The 22,645-nt window shown below is 35.1% G+C and overlaps 2 protein-coding genes across 2 annotated transcripts in view; one reads left to right on the top strand and one right to left on the bottom strand.

The window, feature by feature from the left end:
- Window positions 1–2,001, bottom strand: part of LOC138334490 (solute carrier family 23 member 1-like) — a 29,350-nt gene extending 27,349 nt beyond the window's left edge. The window contains exon 1 of the mRNA XM_069283148.1: window positions 1,514–2,001. Coding sequence (XP_069139249.1) covers window positions 1,514–1,621 — 108 coding nt within the window. The 5' untranslated portion in view covers window positions 1,622–2,001. The remainder of the gene's footprint in view (window positions 1–1,513) is intronic.
- Window positions 1,677–18,578, top strand: LOC138334489 (solute carrier family 23 member 1-like). Its single transcript, XM_069283146.1, has 6 exons — window positions 1,677–1,727; window positions 14,604–14,760; window positions 15,047–15,300; window positions 15,688–15,961; window positions 16,876–16,971; window positions 17,573–18,578. The coding sequence occupies exons 1-6, from the start codon at window positions 1,677–1,679 to the stop codon at window positions 17,836–17,838; spliced, it is 1,098 nt and encodes a 365-aa protein (XP_069139247.1). The 3' UTR covers window positions 17,839–18,578.
- The last annotated feature ends 4,067 nt before the right edge of the window (window positions 18,579–22,645 follow it).

Below are 22,645 nucleotides of genomic sequence, written 5' to 3'. Positions count from 1 at the left end.
TTTAAGACCATAAAATACTTTCCTAAATGTTTCCGAAGTCTAACCAACGCACTCAACATCTCAAAACTTTCGCAATAATAAACAAATCTTTCTGACAAACATACACCAGGGAAATACAACATCGTAATTCCCTCCATTGCACGATAAGTGATCAAGAGACTAGGACTTAGTCATCTCTCTTATATTTCCAATACGGCATCTAGCTTTCCCCTAAACATAAGTATATAACGATTATCGCCAAAATCGAACAAAATATTGTGTTCTACCAATTAGACCATTCTCTTTTGTTTACTTGAAATCAGAAATTTTCGAAAATCTAAGTTCTCTATATTCTGCCTCTTGATAAAGACAAAAGTAGTTAACAACAACGACAATATCTGGTTCTGATCATGATGAGCAGATGATAGTTGACAACTGACTATCTGTATATATACACTCCGATAGTACTGGGGTCTTTTGCAGTACCCTATAAAGTCACAACGGGCAACGATGCCAATGGGCCAAACAACCATAACAACGAATTAATGAACGACGCGAATGTTTTGGTTTAATTCGAAGAATGGAGTCCTAAAGTTACCTCAGATGTTAATGGCATACAAAGACCCGGGTACAGAGTACATGTAAACTTTCGAACTGAATAGCCTTGTCATGATACATCAGAGCAACTTACCGTATCGAGGAGAACGTAGATGACATCGGAACGAGGTAGATTCTAATTTCAGATAGTCAACAAGCTAGACCTTGACCTACATATTCATACTGGATATCAAATTACTGAGAAAGCTACACAATATCGCCGATAAACACAGGATGACCGCCTGACCTCAGGAACAATGATTGAATACAAAATAGGCAGAGAGATGGAGCTAAAATCTGTAAAAGCCGAAAATTTGGACATTTAAAAAGTTTTATGGTCTTTTTCGAACCAGGTTGGATAGTTAACATCCGTGTATTGTGTGCGACAGTGATAAATAAACATACTCTCCGATGCATTTATTATGCAACCAATATATATATATGTAATATATTCATAAATATAATTAATGGCGTATATATCTTTCTAATTCCGAGTCTGTTAAAATGATATCACAAATGCGTGACAGATGGTAAAGGTGAACATATCAAGCTGACAAATAAGGAAAATGTGTTGTTAACATAAGCATATGGCGATACACTGCAGATAGTTTTCAAAGTACAATGTCCAACTGTTAGTTTTAAAAGCTACGTCTGCAAACAAGCGCAACTCGAAAAGAAGTCATATCGAAGAAACATTTAGTCAAATGAGCACAAAAATAAATAGCATCAGAACCAATAATAACGGTTAAAAAGGCGAAATGAGAGGTCCTGCTGCGTCTCGTCTGTGACATCAAGTCATATACTATATATCTGGTCACGGTCCAGCGTGTGTGTCCCTACCAGCTATATAAACAAAACATACAGACATAACATTCATTGCCTCAGGGAATTATAGACTTTTATACACATATGAACTTTCACCGTGTAAAACGCTTACCAATTTCGGCGAATTTTCAGAAGTTTCAAACGCAGCATTGGAATTACCCTCCGGGTGTGAAATTCGCTTCTTGATCGATAATGGAACCACGTTACTATCCGAAGCCATGATGCCTAGGACACGGTTTGCTTTATAGTCCCTAAATTGTGTCAAAAGCTGTATAATGACAGACCGTCTGACAGCTAAGACTACCTCCGTTTGTCAGCCGTCTGCGGTATAGCTTAACAATGAAAGTACTCCTATCGCATATCGGTGGGCATTCTAATTGGAGAGAAATTGTATGGAGGGATACGTTTAAGCTGCCACCGGCGAATGCAAGCTGAAATCCACCAAGCATGAATATATAGGCCACTCGTACGATTTATCATATTTTGTTTTCATAACTTGAAGTCTAGCTCGTATTTTTGTATACAATATGACCACGTTTTTACTTGAAGTTATTTGGTTAAAGATGCTCCACCGCCGACAAATGGTATTTTTTCACTATCAAAATCAGGAGCAGACGATTAAGTATTTTTCTCGAGTTACAAAAATTACTTACTTTACACCATTACCACCATTGAAAAGCGTGAGCTTCTAATTTTATTTCAAGTTAAAAATATGAAAAATTATTAATTGCATCCCGAAAATATTCTGTGGCACTATATCCTATATGGAATGAATTATTTATTGCGAATGCACCAAAGGCAAAATAAAAAAAAATCTGCGTTAATTAGACATACATATACACGATTGAACACCAATTATTGTTTAAATAATTAATAACAGTTATTTTGTTATAAGAATTATTTTAAACAACTATACATGAATCATTTCACTTCTGTCTGCAGTTAATTCTATTTCTTTTGTTTCCCTGCTATTTGTTGTTGACTGTCCTAGCTATTGCCTTTTTAATGAAAATTATACACAGTACTTTTCTCTTCTTCCTACTGACATTCTTCTTCCTAACGAATAACTCCCTGCGAGGAAGGGTCTGGTTTCTGACACTTGCTGAGACACGTTTTATTCTATTAAAAAGGTAGTTTCAGTAGGTGTTTAGCACTCGGAGCAAAGGGAATGGGACGACTGGTTTGCCTGTTTGAAGTATGGTATTTGGTATCTATATGGCAGTATGGTTCCAATAAGATAGAACTATATAATAATAGCAAGAGGTCAAATTTTAAAAAGGAGACACAGCACAAAAATACCACAGCCTCCGAAATCATACAAAAATTGGCACACGCAAATCGTATGCAGAAAAGACTCCTTTATGATTTTCCGACACGCACGTAACCATGGATTATGTATCTGTACAAGCGATGTTAGAGGCAGGTACAAGCATGTATATCAAACAAAAAGGAGCAAAAACGTCAGGAAAACATCATAATTTATGAGGAGCTGTAATTTACAAATAAGCTAATACCCCCTTTATACTGGACGAAAATCTCGCTACAATCTTAATGGTCGTGAAGGTCGTGGAGAGAGTAGTAGAGTCTTCATCCATTGTGAAGGGGTCTTAACACTTCATCGCTATCAACGGAAACACACCCACAGAAGTTTCAACGTTATTCAAATAAAACAAATAATATAGACGTAAATATACAAAGACTTCAAGATACATGACATCATAGAATGTGCATTTGTCCAGATTTCCTTCATTTAAAATTTTGTTTGTTGTACAATATTTAAAGTTTTCTGTGTGTTGTTTCCAACTGTGAATGCATTGTAACCCCAGGGTCGTGAGGTACACAATTTACCTGTTTGACAGGTGTCCGTGTTAGTATGGAGGCCCAGGCATATACTATACCTAAACATTGTAGTGCATAATAAACGCATGGGAACTAGCAGTCATGACAAATTGAAAACTACCGATGTCAACTTATGGGCCGCCACACACATCGTACAGGTAGTTCAATTTCTATTTATAGCGTCAGCGAAAAGATGTGTAGTATATATCTGAAATTCCATGTTTATTATCGGCGATCGAAATTTCTTTTGCGCACAATGTAAAATATTTACTCAATTGGTGTACAAAATATTTCTCATTTGGTTTATTTTTCATTATTTTGCATATGATGTAGGTGTTCTCCGTTGACAGTGATGAAATACTAGCTCATTAGTTAATTACAACCCTTTTCCATTTTGTACATACTTATGCTTTTCTAATATGTTTTTGTCTATTTTATGGTTGCAATTATGTTCTTAGTTGCCTCTAAGAGCGTTTTTATAGATATTTGATTTCACTTTGACAACATGCATATGGCTACATGAATATTGTATTGTCATGGAAAGACCTATGTATAATGGTTGATTGCACGTGATTTACCAAACCAAGCATGCAGAACTGCGAAACTTTCCATAGGTGCGGTAGATTCATTCATAATCCCTAGAAGCAGCCTTGGAGGCAGGGTTTTGGTTTAGTTTGTTGAGTTTTACGTCCTATCAACAGCCAGGGTCATGTAAGGACGTGCCAGGTTTGTTGGTGGAGGAAAGCCGGAGTACCCGGAGAAAAACCACCGGTCAGCGGTCAGTACCTGGCAACTGTCCCACATGGGATTCGAACCCGCATCCCAGAGGTGGAGGGCTTGTGGTAATATGTCGGGACATGTTAACCACTCGGCCACCGCGGCCCCTGGAGGCAGGGGATAATCATACATGTATCTACATGAGAGTAGAAGGCTTTAGTATAGGAGAAACTGTTCGAGGCCTGTAATGGCCGAGAACTACATACATTTATCATCTTGACTATTCTTACAAAATGGCATCGAATGCCACTTGCACTCTCCACTATTACACTGTATTGTGTAACTATTCACAGCTCCAGGTAAACACTTACTTCCCATCAAAACCTTGAAATCTATTTATGATGCATTGTATTACCTCGCTCAGAGAGCATGGATCATAATTTGCATGAACATTTTGAAAGATCCGTCCACGGGTATCAGATGGTTCTCACACTGAGACATGCACTCAGTTAAGTTTTTACCGTTCAACATAGAGGACTACACATCTGCATGTAGTTTTTCAACCCAGTAGTGATGATTTTGGGATATAAAGTTAAGTGATTTGAACCAAAATCTTTCCCCAAGCAGCACAGCGAGCTGATTAAAACTTGAACGAGCAAAAAATTAACGAAGATTTTGAATTATAATACATGTAAAATAGTAAGCCCTCATTGGAAATGTAATTCAAAGTCCATTATATGGCATTTATGGCTAATTTGCAAACACAAAAGTTTGATGGAATCAAAACCTACTGTAAGTATTATACATGAATACAGAAAAGCAATATCACGTTGCACAAGAAAGCGTTTTAAGGTTTTTTTAAGGTTTCAAAATGGATTTTATTCCCCAGCAAATTAGAGGGATGACAGGGTTGGGACCCTGGGTTCATCCCTCTTACAACATATAGCCTCTCATAGGAGGTCTGTTTCACTCCTTTTACTCGATCGCTTTCATTCATCACATTTGATTTGCTCCATTCATTCTCCAAGCTCATTCATACAAATATAGATATATAACTTTAAATTAAGTGAAAGGGTTTCTCTTGTATTCATACATGTAATTATTTATATTATTGATGTTATGTCACTTATTTGTTAATTATGACATCATTTTTTTTTAATTCTTGTGGCATAAAGTTGAGCACAAATATATATCTACAAATCTAAAATAAGTGAGAGAGTTTCTCTTTTATTCATACATGTAATCATTTATATATATGCTATGTCACATATTCCTTGATAAAAAATTTAGTGACCTAGAACTGAGCACTGAAAAAGAATCAGACAAGTCTGTAACATTTGTAGATAGGATCAATTGATATAAAGTATAACTGCCTATATGTATGTGTACAAGAGACGCTAGGTACAGTATCAATCATCAATTGGGAACCTCAAAAATACATATATGTATGGCACACTTACATTATGAACTACATGACTTTAGACATTACGAAAAACAAACAAACAAACAAACAAACAAAAAACACAAACAAAAAAAACCAAAAAAAACCAAACACTACATATATATCCATAGCACTCGACATATGTGCAACTACATAAAACAATTGTTCCATTTCTCCATTTTCCTATACCAGCACACATATATTACATGTATTTATACATATACTTGTTCGCACTGTTGTGCCCTAACACATACATGTATAAATTTTTCACAATAGCAGTAACACATTATTTATCTTCAGCAGCAACATGACCCACAAAAGTCCAATGTGTTTCCACAAGGGTCAGTTGAAACTGGTTAATAAAAATTAAGAAGTAAAACAATTCTGCATATGCAATCTAGGGAAATTAAATTAACTCATATACATATATTCACACATACCATATATACATACATGCATTGTATATGTGTAATTTTAATAAAAGCCAATGAATCAATCCTTATAAGGTTTCATACATAAGAAGGTTCATATAATATGTCATAAACACATTTTCTAAAAAGATATTTTTTACAATTTGTTGGCTAGGGTAGTATGAAATATTGACCTTCTTGAAGAGCTAATTCTGTTGTTATCATAATTGGTACATAGATAGTTCCACATATGTCACATGTATAGGAGACAACAAAATAACAACAAAATAACACAAACATAAACAACACCTTTTTTAGCACAAGAAAAAATATCTAGTTGCCCATAATATAAAATTGTTTTTCAGATATGTTTTATTTAAAAAATAATTAAAAAAATGATAATAATAAAGTAGTTAAATAGTTAAGGGGAACCATTTTTGGGTAAATTCATTAACAGTGTTATTTTCAGTAGCCACTATTTTTTCTATTTGTTTTATTTTACAAAACTGTTTCTTACAGCTCTCAAAATTTGGTTTGGTCTTCCTGAAGCGACAGTTATAAATATGGTATTTGATTATTAGTATCAAATGATTAATAACAGGTGGTCCGATTTCACAAATAAATAGTATATCTCTTATTCCCAAATCTTCACCTATATGAAAGTTGTTTTGGCTTATATTATTTAACCAATTTTTGAATTCTTTCCATATTTTGTCTACTTTGCCAAAATAAAACAGTAAGTGTTCAATAGTCTCTGGAGAGTTCTTACAGAAGGCACATAAATCATCATCAATTACATTAATTTGGTGTAAAAAAGTATTTGTAGTTAGAATTCTATGGAAAATTTTATATTGTAGATTTTGAATTCTTGTATCCATAGTCATCTTAAAACTAAGTGTATAAATTTTCCTCCAGTCTTATTCCTCATTTGGGTCTATATAAAGTTTTCCAATCCATTTGTGTTGCTTTTCAATAGGGACGTGTTTATAACTTCTCAGAAGAGATTTATATACATATTTCAAATCTGTTAATTTTAAAATATTCTGAAATAAGTTGATAATTACATTGTTACCTGTTGCATTTTCTCTTCTCACCTTATCTAATTTATCTTTAGTTATCTTACACACTATTGAAAAATACTGCAAAAAATTTAGCTAATTACATTTTATTTTAATATCATTAAAAGATAGGAATTCTAAGTTGTTATTTAAAATATCTTTCACTGTTGTAATCCCTTCTCTTTCATATAAAATAAATTGTCTAAAGAGTGGCACAAGAACATAATTAAGAAGATCAGTTTCAAGAATAGGGGATAAATAATTACCTTTGTATTCTGACCATGCTAGTGTAACATCTTTCCAAAACTTATTTGTAATATTCTTTGCAATTTCTTCAAGTTTCTCTTTCCCTAAGTTCCGCATCCTTTCACCTCCAAACTTATTAAAAGTTCTCTTGGCTAGAGATTGCCAATCCCCATCTTCATTATAAATTCTTTTAATCCACTTAATTTTTAAATATTTCATAGAACTTTCAATGTGAATCATCCTTAATCCACCCTCCTCATAATCCAGAATCAGAGTGTTACGTTGGAATGTAAATTTGTTTGATGGGTGCTATTTGTATAGAATAAAAAGTGATTTCGATGAAAGGATGAAAAATACCTATTCAAATGGAAATAAAACAAAGAAATATGTCAAGCACCTGTCATTTCTTTTTGGCAGGAATTCCATCTAAATTTACATACATGAAAACTACCATATTCCTTCTCTTTTTTTCTGAATTTACTACATTTTCTGACCCTACAGGTAGGGCGTTAGAATTGTAACTGCTGCCCCTATTGCATGATCGTTGAAGGCGACTAAATTTAGAATCTAATAATTTATTTTCTTCCTTACTGACTTTATTCTTCCTAACTTCTCTCTTGATACCGCTTCACTTTTGGCGTTTTGTGGAGCTCTCGCCCCTGTGAGGTAGGTTCTGGGTTCTGTCCCCTAGCCGAGACACACCAAAGCGCTCAGCATACAGGGAATAGGACGACTGTTCAACGGTTGATAGTATAATGTGACCGGGTGGGGTGTGTTGCTCTGTGTCTTCAGCGGCATGCACGAACATACCGCTGTCTCCCAAAACATTCACCTCGCAAAAACATACACGCTACACCCCACATACATGGGAGGCTGTCCTTACATGACGTTGGCTGCTAGTAGGACGTTAATTAATCAAACAAACAAACAAAAGCATCACAACAAGTACTTGTTATTTAGCTTGGATAAAAAAATGTTGTTGCTTGGAATTCTGGAATTGTTTGTGGCTTCAACGTATTGTTTCATCTCTCCCTGGATTTAAGGAATATGAATTTCCTAAAGGAGTGGATTTAACGGAATTTTAGGTGTTCTATTCGATATCAATTGAAACATATCTGCTGATCATGTGTATAGGTATATTCTTCAATCATTACATTCACCTTCAATTGTGGAATGACTACGTTTTCCTGTGGCTGTGGAATAGTTCAGAAACTATTCCACTGGAAAAGGTAACAATTCCACAGTAGTAGGTGATAAAAGTAGAATTACAAAATATGACATCAAAGCTACAACAATAGATGACATCACATCCTTGTTTTAACTACTGGATAAAATATTCAACGAAAGAATAAAAGAGGAAAGATGAAAATGGAATATTAAAAAAAAATGAAAGGTAGTTAATTTACAGAACTGTTAGCGAAACATATTTTGTTTTGTTAGATTGCATTGGCTGATTATATTAACACCCCATCAACAGCTAGTGTCGTTTAAGAACGGCCTCCTGTGTACCCGGTATCATGTGTGTGCGCGTGTTTTGGGAGACTGTGGTATGTTCGTGTTTTGGGAGACTGTGGTATGAACGTGTTTTTGGAGACTGTGGTATATACGTGTTTTGGGAGACTGTGGTATGTACGTGTTTTGGGAGACTGTGGTATGTTCGTGTTTTGGGAGACTGTGGTATGTTCGTGTTTTGGGAGACTGTGGTATGAACGTGTTTTGGGAGACTGTGGTATGTACGTGTTTTGGGAGACTGTGGTATGTACGTGTTTTGGGAGACTGTGGTATGTTCGTGTTTTGGGAGACTGTGGTATGTTCGTGTTTTGGGAGACTGTGGTATGTTCGTGTTTTGGGAGACTGTGGTATGTTCGTGTTTTGGGAGACTGTGGTATGTACGTGTTTTGGGAGACTGTGGTATGTACGTGTTTTGGGAGACTGTGGTATGTACGTGTTTTGGGAGACTGTGGTATGTTCGTGTTTTGGGAGACTGTGGTATGTTCGTGTTTTGGGAGACTGTGGTATGTACGTGTTTTGGGAAACTGTGTTATGTACGTGTTTTGTCTCTTTGTCATCCTTTTTAAGTTGTTTAGATTTTTATGCTATGGAGGAACATAAAAATAAGTACTTTAAATAGGAGAGTACACTCATATTTTATGCTTTAATTCCATAAGATAAAGATATATTCAAATTATTCATATGTATATGTAATTCAATTTACAACTTATAATCTCTTCAAAATTCATTTCAGAACTTCTTTTGCGAAGTCATTTTTACCTTTATGGGCTGATAAAGTATATATGTAAGCCAACGAAAATGCTTGTTACAAGCAAAATTGAATTATCATTGAACATGAGGATTAGATGGTGTCAGCTATACATTACATTTATAAAATGTAACACTAGAGTATATGTATCTTTCCTCTCATATTTACAGTCAGTGGTGAATTGATAGTATAAACCCCGTTGATTTCAACCAAAGGCTACTCAACTTTATTTCTCGATAAATTGAGTATGTCACGCGCAATTTGGAGCCGCGCGGATGAATTTATGATGGTCCAAATCAGAAACTTTTGGTGTTTTCAGTAACCGAACGTACGTTCGATGAACATGTACATGTATCAAAATAGGTTTGAACACATATACATGTATGTGTGTAAATACAAATGTAGAAAAGTTACATTGTTTATGTTACTACCGTACCTCTTTGAGCAATGCTTCCGTGCGCGTATGATAAATAAACAATGTTGTACAATGTACAGTTTTGCACATTCCGATGACGTCGCAATGTTTACATGTTGTGTGTCTGTGAGTCTGTGTTGTTCTCTACAACATGTAGCCTAGATCTACATTATATTCGTATTTTTAACATCTTTGGTTGTACGCGAATGGATAAGATATGTCAGAACAACATCAGTATTTGAGTTGAATAAGTGTAACCAAAACGACCTAGCACGACAATGCATTTTTGTTCACCTCGGCGGACAGACAAGTCCTGTACGTTATCTAGAATCTACTGTGAATCGGCGAGAGAAGGACTTACATACACAATGTACGTTTGGGTGTTTCGAAATATCAATGAAACGGAATCCTTCAATTGTAGCTTTACAATACTTGTAATAGACACCTCTAATATTTATTGAAGTGTTTAAATCAACAATATAAATATAGCTAACATTTTGAGAGCGGTACAGTAAACGTTTACAGTAGTGGGCCTACCTGTGTTTGTACATGTTCCTCGAAACGACGTCCGATACATTTGAAAATCTCTAAAATCCGGAAATAATGACATGGAACTATGTAAACATCCGTGTATTCAAGAAATTTCAAACGTGAACTGATTACGTAGAACTCAAGTGATCACAAAATTGAAGAAACTCTCTGTTTGTCACACCTCCTTGACACAGGCGGGTTGAATCGGACGCCGCGTCACAACTACGTTAAATATCCTGCCACGTTATGAATTGTGTAAGCGTGTGAAATCATACGAAGCAAAATATTAAAACCAAACTGCTTTGCACCATGGTGTTTTTAACAACAGATAAATAAAATGATTTATAGTTCCATACCGGGAAAACCTCAGATATATGCTTCATCAGACGGAACTCATTTTATTGGTATGTTCATTGATAAATTGGCGGGAATTTCCGCCACTTCAAGTGGCTGTTCGAAATGCCTGTCGGAACCAAACGATATAATTCAATTTTAGTCTTATAAATGCCATAAACACTATTAAGGCTAAATTTTGAGCTATGAAAATAATAGTTAAGACTGTAAATATAAGGATTAAAGTCTCTTTCTGGTGGTTCTATCGAAGGATAAAGTTGAGTAGGGTATCGATATTTGTTTCATGGACCGCTTCGCGGTCCATTCCAAATATCGATACCCTACTCAACTTTATCCTTCGATAGAACCACCAGAAAGAGACTTTAATCCTTAAATAATAAGGTATGTATCCTTTCTCTCCGAATAAAATATTATCTTTTCTCTAAGAATACGTTGTGAATCTTTTCCCTCCGAATAAAATATTATCTTTTCTCTTAGAATTCATAATGAATCCTTTCTATTTAAGGATTAAAGTCTCTTTCTGGTGGTTCTATCGAAGGATAAAGTTGAGTAGGGTATCGATATTTGGAATGGACCTTGAAACAGAGAGATTCTACAATTTTGTAATCACTTTAGTTCTACTTAATCAGTTCACGTTTGAAATTACTTAAATACACGGATGTTTACATAGTTCCATGTCTTTATTTCCGGATTTTGGAGAGTTTCAAATGTATCGGACGTCGTTTCGAGGAACATGTACAAACACAGGTAGGCCCACTAGGGTAAGTCTCATACATGTTCAAAGATTCACGGTAGTAACATAAACAATGTAACTTTTCTACATTTGTATTTACACACGTACATGCATATGTGTTCAAACCTATTTTGATACATATACATGTTCATCGAACGTGCGTTCGGTACTGAAAACACCAAAAGTTTCTGATTTGGACCATCATAAATTCATCCGCGTGGCTCCAAATTACGCGTGACATACTCAATCTATCGAGAAATAAAATTGTGTAGCGTTTGGTTGAAATCAACGGGGTTTATACTATCAATTCACCACTGACTGTAAATATCAGAATATGTTATGTATCTTTTCTCTTAGAATAAATAAGCTATGAATCATTTCTTTAAGAATAAGTTATGCTTCATTTACCTTAGAATAAGATATGTATCCTTTCTTTGAAAACAAGTCATGTATAATTTTCTTAAAATAACTTATGAAAGTCGATACTTGTAAATATGCCTTTATTTTAAACTAGTTGCCCTAGAAGTTACGATTATTGCGAACGGAAGTCGGAAAGTTCATGATCCGTTCTCGGAAGAGTTCGGATCGACGTTACGTAGTTACGGTAGTTACATGACGTTCTCGGCAATGACAGCAATTTATGGCTTGTTTGACTAAATGGGACCCATCTAGCGATGTTCAATATTTATTTTTTTTTTTTTATCAAAAGTTTTCGAATCATTATCGCTCATCTTGACTTCGATTCAGACCTGTCTCAGCATGCTTTACAACAGGAATGTTATTCAAAATGCTTCTAAATCATGAAAAAATAACACATAAACGGATATTGAGGCTTTAAGGATTTCCACGTTGGATCACTATTGTTGTTATGTTGTTTAGGAATTTCCATTTATGGAAGGAAATCCGTATTGTTATTGTTTGAATTTTTTAAGGAAACTTTCCAGGTCTAGGTCACAGACGTAAAAAAACTACTTTTTTTTCAAACGAATTTAAACGCTCATCAATCCATAATAGTCTACGTTTAGTTATTCGGGAAGATCATGACAATGCACGTTTGTTTCTTATTACATGTTATCAGAGATTATGTCAAGGTCACGAGTTCGCTACAGAGTAATCAAATACAGGTATAAAACAAAAATCACTATCGAAAAGCTGTGTGTGAAAGAGCATGCTCGTAGACACATTATATGACCAATTTTAAGGTCATGTCATTGATAATGAAGTGCTAAACATTACTCCAAAGTTTGAAATTGATTTAAAATCAAAATATTTTGATCTAGGTAGCCAAGATTCCCAATTTAGTCGCTTTTTACGATCATACAGTGGAGCATTAGGTACAACACGAACATACAACCTTCAGTGAAGGTGTTATTTGGAATATGTTCATTAAACAAGTTGAAATAAATAAAAAAAATCGCTTTTAATATTGGAAAACAGACGATGTTTAGTGATCAGGTACCATTAATTTAATATGACCTAATTTTATGGACGTGACCCAGCCATGACCCTAGGATATAATCATCCTACGCAGGTTATGTCAAAATCAACAACAGTACTAAATATTATCTCAAGCTATTAAATCTTGAACAATTTAAATTTTCAGCAAAATCATTCAAGCTTTTAATGCTAAAATTGCACAAATGCTTAGCCAGGTCACTGTGACCTACTTCCTCAATTTTTCATCAGTTTTGGAGTTTTGCTTTTTAGGAGTTTATACTGCACTTACACAAGGGACAATGCAAATGGGCATATGATATATGAACAGACAACAAGATGAAAACGGTAGAGAGACAAGTGGAAAGACAATTCGATGGAGATGAAATATATGATAATAGTAGAAGTCTTACCTCGAACGTATTCAGATCTTCGTCGACATCCTTTACAATCCTGTACCGGCCACCTTCTTTCGACATCTTCGATTCCTCTATGATGCACTAAGATAGGTCCCTTTTCTGGTCGTGTTTACTCATTCACATTTCGTAACAATTTTGCATTATTATGATAACACACAGGCCAGAATAATATCTGGTCATTATAGCGTCTTTATCATCATATCTTAACTAGAATGACCATGAATGATAAAGCTACTTCGTATAGTCAACTTAATACAGAGGAAATTTTCTAAAGATGTAAGCTCCTTATTTTATCAAAACTTAATTTGAATATTTCATCACTAAGTTATGCCATTGTTTAACAGTCAATGACAAATTTAAAAGTCATACACAAATTCAGATATGTTTTGGATGGTTAGTGAATGTTTAAGATCTCGTAAGATAACCATATATTAGCGGACTGTCCATCACTTATTATATATACCTTAGTGTCGGTCACGAACTTTAGCCAGTAAGATTACATATTAATACAGCATATCAACTGCATGCTTCGTGTAACAGGGACTCCTTACAAACGAAGTGTCGGTCACGAACTTTAGCCAGTAAGATTACATATTAATACAGCATATCAACTGCATGCTTCGTGTAACAGGGACTCCTCACAAACGAAGTGTCGGTCACGAACTTTAGCCAGTAAGATTACATATTAATACAGCATATCAACTGCATGCTTCGTGTAACAGGGACTGAAAATAGCACGTCAAGGTGAGCTCAATGTTCTTCCGCACTGTTAACTCAAAGATTAGCGTTTAGGTGTAACAGACTTTAAATTTGACAAGACAAGAATGTTTTTTTTTTCATTTCAACAAATTTTATTATGAAAAAAACCATACATGGATAAGATAACAGGCTAAGCCTATGCTAATCTTCTCCGTAAAGAATGTTGCTCATCAACATCTTAAAAGACGTCATGCTACACATGGATCTGAAAATAAAATGTCAATAAGGTAGCAAAACTGTTTGAATTTTGATAAAAAAATCCAACAATATAACAATAGCAAATGTTAGTTAAAATAATATGCAGTCTCTAAAAACTCAATGCAAGGGGATTACTTTACTAAGAGCTTCGGAAGAGAAAAATCGTTTTGCTTGAGCGATGACATCTACCGTTCAAATCTAGGTATGATTCGTATCAATTCTGTATTACTGAGTGTCTTCAAGTGACATTCAGATAGCGATAAAAAAATTATATTTTAAGGTTAATTATATAATCCCCGACGATATGTCAGCTGTAAAACTTTCAAAAAATAGATTTCAATATAAAATTAGAAGATTCGTGTGCATCGCCATATTATGAATTTTACAGATTTTGATAGCTCTTCTTGCCGGCTGGTTGTTGTGTGGTATACTTACGGCTGCTGGGGCGTTCAATTTGGACAGGGACAGTAAAGACTTTTACTCCAGAACGGACGCCAGAGTTGACGTCATCCATCGGGCTAACTGGTTTTACTTCCCGTACCCGGGTAAGACTTGGAATCAAATTCATCCATGTGAACTGTTAGGTTTTTTCTTTGTCCATAACCATGATACATGTAAGTTAACTTGTGTGCAATAGCTAATCCATTAAATCCATTGGTTACTCAAAATGCTGAATAATAAAAACTTCTTGAAAGTAAAATAGACATTCGCATTTATCAATTTAGAAATATGATTAAAGTAATTATCAGACAAGAACAACATGGTTTACTTATCTCAGTGGAATGGGTTATTGCAGGAAATGTCTTGATGAAGTATTTGAATCTTTTCCAGGTCAGTTTGGAAAAATTAACTTCAGTATATCAGCGTTTGTTGGCTTCTTTGTCGCAACCATTGTGTCCATATTGGATTCAATTGGTGACTACTACGCATGCGCTGCCACCTGTCGCGTCCCCCCGCCTCCTGCACAAGGCGTGAACCGTGGTATCGCCATAGAAGGGCTGTGTACTGCCCTGTCAGGTGCTATAGGCTGTGGTCATGGGACTACAACATACGGAGGCAACATTGGAGCTATAGGTCTGACAAGGGTATGCTATGTTAATCCTAAAATAAGGCATTTACATCCAAACCTGTCTATAAAGATTGTCCAAGGGCCAAAGAAAGAAAATAAAATAGACTTTATAGCCAGGTGGTCTTTAAGCACATGTCAAATTGTATTGAAATTGGCCATTTGGGACCCTAAAAGAGCGTTCGTATTTTTTATTTATACAGAAGTAGTTACGAAAAGATTTTCAATGTAGTTTCTCTTTGGAAATACCTCTTGCACAGCAGAGGAATTTAGCCAAAAAGTTCGTGATGGTCAAATCTTTTATAATTTATTTCATTAACAAAATCAGGGTCAGTGACCATGCAAATATTGTTTAATATATAGCGTGATAACATTTCCAAACTATTTCATTTTTTTTATTTTCCAGGTTGGAAGTCGCTATGTATTTATCACCGTTGCTGTCATCTACATAATATTTGGTGTGATCGGAAAAGTATCCGCCGTTTTTATAACCATCCCCTACCCAGTATTGGGCGGGGTCCTCATCGTTATGTTCGGTGTCTTCAACGGCGTCGTCTTGTCTAATCTGAAATCCGTAGATTTATCATCCACTCGGAATCTCGCCATTATCGGAACCTCTCTTCTTGTTGGTCTAATGATCCCTCACTGGATCGAGACGTATGACAACGTCATCAACACAGGTAGGGCATTAGATTTAATCATCGTAATTAGCTTGACGTTCATGATTTTACAAAGGATCTTATGATTAAAAACTCGATGAAACCGAGGACGCTTACCAATCGGAAACATCTTTACTGTCATAGATGTAAATAGGTTTAATTCCCAGTCTGTGGACCCGGTGGGAGCTATAGTGTATGTCTCCTTTGTCTGTTTGTCCGGATGTTGGTTTCCAGGCGATAACTTTAAAACGAATCAATGGATTTTGATGATACTTTATATAACGGTAGCTTATGGTCATGAAATAACACAGCTTGGGATTGAATTTAGAATCAAAATGTCAAAAACAAAGGTCAATGTTACTTAAAATAGTCTTTTACCAAATGAGGGTTTCCAGACGATAACTTTAAAACGAATCAGTGAATATTGATGATACTTTACATAACGGTAGCTTATAATCATGAAATAACACAGGTTGGGATTAAATTTAGAATCAAAATGTCAAAAACAAAGGTCAATGTTACTTAAAAAGTCTTTTGCCAAATGAGGGATTTCCAGACGATAGCTTGAAAACGGAGCAATAGATTTTCATGAATCTGCATGCACCTGTAGCGTTTGTGGTAATACAGCATGGGGTTGAATTCATGGTTAAAAATCAACAATAAAGGTCATTATAACTAAAATATTAGATTTGTTGGCAAATGTGAGGTTTCCAGAGGAAAATGTCAGAATAGATCAATGGATTTTGATGAAATGTCATACAACTGTAGCTTATGAGGTACCACAGCTGGATATTGAATTTCTGGTCAAAAATCAGCAACAAAGGTCATTGTTAGTAATAATAGACTGTTTAGGTACAAGTTGGTTTCCACACACGGCAAGGGACGTGTGTTGCATGCAACACTCAATATAAACTCGTTCAAAATTATTTTTGTAGGAAACAAAGAAGCAGATGATGTTCTTACCATGATCCTAGGGAACCCCAATCTCGCAGGCGGTGTCCTAGCGTGTTTTCTTGACAACACGATTCCGGGTAAGTTAAAATTTCCCTCCAGTGACCTATCAAAGCATAACAAGAAGACACTATCGAATATAAGCTAAAATGTAACATCATTTGCAAACGTTCATGTACTGTAGTCATTCTTATCTTTTATTTCAAGCATCTGACTTGCATCTAGTCTGATATGGTCCATTCTTCCATGCATTATCTGGTTTTGGTTCTCTCTCATTCACTTCATAATAATTAGTAGTCCATATTTGTCACAATAACTAAACAAAACAGCAAGACGGCGTTTTGTTTATCAAAGGTAGGTCACTTTGACCTCGAATTGAAATTTGATTATGATTAAAGAAAATGACTACACTCTTGTCTATACACTTCTTGCCGCTGAAGTTTTACAGTTGAGTCATGATTGGGTAGCAATTCGCGTACTTCAAATATACCATCCATAGAATCTTAAAATTTAGGTCATTTTCTGTACATTTTGGTTGTTATGACATTCAACTTTACATTTGATCAGCATCACTGGTTAGCATCTCCTCTAATGTAGTTAGGTGGCTAGCATTTCGATATACATCTAATGTAAATTAAGCGTGCGTAACAAATCAAATACCCATGCCTACACGTTTTACAGGTTCGAAGGAGGAGAGAGGTATCGCTGCCTGGGAAGCACCAAGCGATATCAGTGGTGGGTCTCCTACATCACAAGACTACAGTGAAGGATACGAAGTCTACAATCCTATTCTATATAACAAGTACAGGAACTCCAAAATTCTGCGTTTCCTGCCCTTCATGCCGAATCCGTCACTGAAGGAGAATGAAAAACCAAGGAGTTTGTCCCATGACTTCGGGAGACGACGTAGTCTAACTGGTCCTGCAGTTCTAACATCCACGCGCTGAGGATAGGATATAATTGCAGTTGAGCTTTACTTGCGGCAGGGCTGGCACCTTTTGATAGTTGCGTGTTGAACAACTCTTCCAAATGTTTACATGCTGAATTCAAAAGATCCAGGGAATATGATTTTATATTACAACGTATGACGATTTTATGCAAGTCGTCTTGACGTCTGTAGCATACGCGATATAACTGAAGCAAAAGCGATTTTGTCCCTTTTGGAACTGCAATTTGTTATTTACATGGCGTTCATGTATGACTTAATTTAAAGAAAGTCTATCAAAAAATATGTTAATGGCTTAGTATCGATTTCCTATTAAGTCATCTTTACAGATGTACGTCTAAACCTCAAGTATTGGAACTTATCACGACGTTTTAGATTCCAAATACTTGTCACAGTCAATCTTGACCTATTGACCTCCAAGTAATGGGATATTGCAAGGATTTTACTAGTGACAGGAAAATTTTGATCTTGACATTTAGGATTTACATGTAACACACAGAGGGAGTCGACAACTACGTGTTGTCCACTAGCGGATATTTACATCGTAACACACAGAGGGAGTCGACGACTACGTGTTGTGCACTAGCGGATCCCAGACATGGCACCATATTTATATGCTGTATTTGTCATATTCTTGAAATAAATCATCATTCGACTAGAAAGGATGTGATTCAACCGACTAGATCGGAAGGATATATGCCGCTGTGTAACCACACGGAATGTTTTCAACAGTCATTAATGTTATTTCAGTCATCAATGTTATTTGTTCGTATGCTCTTTACAGAGTACGAAATGTAACAATTCGTTCTAGATTATAATTTTAGATAGATATATCATTAATTAATTGTTGTGAATATTATGTACATATGATTTGAAGAAATCCCTTTGATTCTCGCCATGATTTCAATTTTGTTAATCTTGCATTTTTGGTTTGTTTTTATTTATACGTCCTATTAACAGCCAGGGTCATGTAAGGACGTGCCAGGTTTGTTGGTGGAGGAAAGCCGGAGTACCCGGAGAAAAACCCGGAGAAAAACCACCGGGCAATGGTCAGTACCTGGCAACTGCCCCACATGGGATTCGAACCCCAGAGGTGGAGGGCTTGTGGTAATATGTCGGGACATCTTAACCACTCGGCCATCGCGGCCCCTAAATCTTCAATATCTCCGGATCAATTTGTTATGATAGAGTCTACAATACATAGAAAATACAATGCTTCAGACATTAGTATACGGGTATATGTGTAGTTTATCACAGATGGAATTCCGTTTGCCGTTTTCATTCACACACGTACCAATCGCCATCTTGCTCCGTCATCATTTGAGTTATAACCACGGTGGGGTAAGAAAGATAACTCTTACAGCATAATAATTTCCCAAATCTATGTACAAAAGCGATTATACTTTATTAAACATTTGTTAAATTCGGGCTACATCATTCCCATTTTGACATTCGAGCGGGGTTTGACATAAAGGTTTGTAAGATGAGTGCTATTCACGAATGTAATTACGTAGTTATTTCCAGAGCTCCATGTTATTAAACCCATGATAGATCTACTCATATTTTTTGCTTGTCTTCTTCAGACCTGTATTCGGATGACAGTATTTCCTTTTTAACACGTAGCATTTGAGTTCAACTTCGATAATTGAATACCCCTATTTGCAAGGCGTATTGTAACGAGAGGTTTAATTATTCTAAACATTTTACTCTAATGACGTTATCTACACATATACACACACATATATACTGTAAACCAACTTAGTTTTGACTGTGATTAATTTTCGCGAATCTCGAAAACGATCAGAATTCGCGAAAATAAATGAACCAAAAATAAATGATTCAACTTCCGATACAACAGAGCGCTTTAATTGTAAATCGTGGAAAAGTCGTTAGGCAAGAAAACGTGATATCAAGTCGCCGACAAAATAATTAATTTGGTTTACAGTAAATTGAACTGCCATTCTAGTTTAAACAATTATAGCATTTTGATGTGGTCGATGCATGTTTTATTGACCAAATAAAAATTATCAACCGAGAACGTAGTCCGAGGTTGATATTTTTTCTTTGGTTAATAAAAACATGCATCAACCGAATTCAAAATGCTACGATTGTTTTATTATTTGAATTGGTTTATCGTTACAAGTACATATTGTAATAAATGAAAAAGACATACAACAATCTAGTGTATACATCTACATTGTATTTTAGGATATATTACCAGAAATTGAATGAGTAAATATCAAAATGATTTTATACCAATGATACAGTTTTCTTATTAATCCTGATTTCCAGATACATGTACAGTAGAAGATGGCGAATGCATCATCATACTGCAGTTTTCATAGTTTTCCATGTCGCTAAACGACGTGTGTAGCTTATATTACTGCATGTCTAGATAAAAACATCGGCCTTACGTGTATCATAATTACATCTCTATTATTATGATCTGCAGATAAGCTGTATATTGACTGATGGCATGCATACACAAAAATATACATACTTCAGGGAATTGTGAACGCTTTGACTGTTGTATGTGTGTACTGGTTTTACAAGACATCGTACGATGCTGCGCATGCGTTGGTTGGTCATTTAAGGAGGGTATTGTGTGTATGGGTGTGTGTTGCTGTGTTTTGGGAGACTGTGGTATGATCCTGTTGTTTCCTTGCAGTGGAACAGTCCTTGCCCAACTACATATATGCTGTATTGTATCTTTAGTCATCAGATCATGTACATACAAATGTATATTGAACAAATGATGAATCAAAACTAGAATGGAAATGCAGAACAAACTAAAATGCTTATTAAGAATAAAATCTCTCTTAATTATATTAGAAGTCAATGTAATAGTACACTCTGCATATTTTGATACTGTGAATGAACTTATTTTCGTAGTGACTTAATTTCTGGTTCACATGTGTAACCTTTTCCCCCACACATAATTCCGGGTTTTAGAGGAATATGTTTCTACTATACCTCTGCCCAGAGCATTGTTTGGTCCATTTATTTTCGAGTTTTTTTTATCACTCGTAAGTTAAAGATGCTCCACCGCTGACAATTGGTATTCTTTCACAATCAAAAATCAAAAACAGAAGTAGACGATTCAGTATTTTTCTTCAGTTACAAAAGTTACTTACTTTACACCATTACCACCATTGAAAAGTTTGAGCTTCAAAATTTACTTCAAGTTAAAAATATGAAAAATAATTAATTGCATCCCGAAAAAAATCCGTAGCACTATACCCTATATGGAATGAAGTAATGATTGCGCATGCACTAACGGCGAAATATATTATATTATTATTTTTTTGTGTTAATTAGGCACATATATACACGATTAAACACCAATTATTGTTCAAATAATAAATATCATTCATGCTCTGTCGGCGGTGGAGCATCTTTAATCAAAATTTAACTGCATGTCAAAGTACAGTTAAGTTTACAGAGTAGAGTATGCATATATAGGCTGTACGGATATGAAGAACACCAAAACATGTCTAGCTAGTTATTTCTTTAATGAGAGTCTAGTACATAGTTGAATTATAATCTACAATTATTACATCATGTGTTCAAACCTTTAGAAGTATGTGTGCTCTCTAGATCTAGTCAATTGTACAGTGTATTACTCTTGTCATAAAACAGACAAATGTTTATACAAAGTACAGAGTGTATCATGAACTACATGTAGTACAATGTACTTTTAAATACAATTTTTTTAGACTTGTTTATGATACACATGTAAGATAATGTAGACATTAATGACTAAGTTCTACTAGTTGTATAGGTATTGTACCTGTGACTTTAACTTTTATTGTGGAGATTTATTTTCATGATATCGAAAAAAACAATAACATGTATATAACCCTTATAGTGTACACAAATGATGGTCCATTGTACAAAAATATGTAGGAAGCCGTGCAACACATAGAGAGTAACAAATCATGTACTAACAAAACTTGTATAGTGTATGCCCATTATACACATAACATGTGCAGTGTACACAAATCATGTGTACTCACAAAACTTGTATAGTGTATACACAACACATAGAGAGTAACACATCATGTACTCACAAAACTGGTATAGTGTATACACAACACATAGAGAGTAACAAATCATGTACTCACAAAACTGGTATAGTGTATACCCATATGTACATTATACACAACACATAGAGAGTAACAAATCATGTACTCACAAAACTTGTATAGTGTATACCCATATGTACATTATACACAACACATAGAGAGTAACACATCATGTACTCACAAAACTTGTATAGTGTGTATACCCATATGTACATTATACACAACACATTGAGAGTAACACATCATGTACTCACAAAACTTGTATAGTGTATACCCATATGTACATTATACACAACACATAGAGAGTAACACATCATGTACTCACAAAACTTGTATAGTGTATACCCATATGTACATTATACACAACACATAGAGAGTAACAAATCATGTACTCACAAAACTGGTATAGTGTATACCCATATGTACATTATACACAACACATAGAGAGTAACACATCATGTACTCACAAAACTGGTATAGTGTATACCCATATGTACATTATACACAACACATAGAGAGTAACAAATCATGTACTCACAAAACTTGTATAGTGTATACACAACACATAGAGAGTAACAAACCATGTACTCACAAAACTGGTATAGTGTATACCCATATGTACATTATACACAACACATAGAGAGTAACAAATCATGTACTCACAAAACTGGTATAGTGTATACCCATATGTACATTATACACAACAACATAGAGAGTAACAAA

The sequence above is a fragment of the Argopecten irradians genome, chromosome 11, assembly GCF_041381155.1.
Source record: "Argopecten irradians isolate NY chromosome 11, Ai_NY, whole genome shotgun sequence".
NCBI lineage: Eukaryota > Metazoa > Mollusca > Bivalvia > Pectinida > Pectinidae > Argopecten > Argopecten irradians.
This window is presented reverse-complemented; position numbering and strand designations above follow the sequence as displayed.

Bases quoted from the DNA above. Each gene is read 5' to 3' on its own strand.
- LOC138334489 (XM_069283146.1), top strand. From the start codon at position 1,677: ATGACAGACCGTCTGACAGCTAAGACTACCTCCGTTTGTCAGCCGTCT. The intron at 14,761-15,046 runs GTAAGACTTGGA...AATCTTTTCCAG, and splicing joins GTTTTACTTCCCGTACCCGG to GTCAGTTTGGAAAAATTAAC. The intron at 15,301-15,687 runs GTATGCTATGTT...TTTATTTTCCAG, and splicing joins GAGCTATAGGTCTGACAAGG to GTTGGAAGTCGCTATGTATT.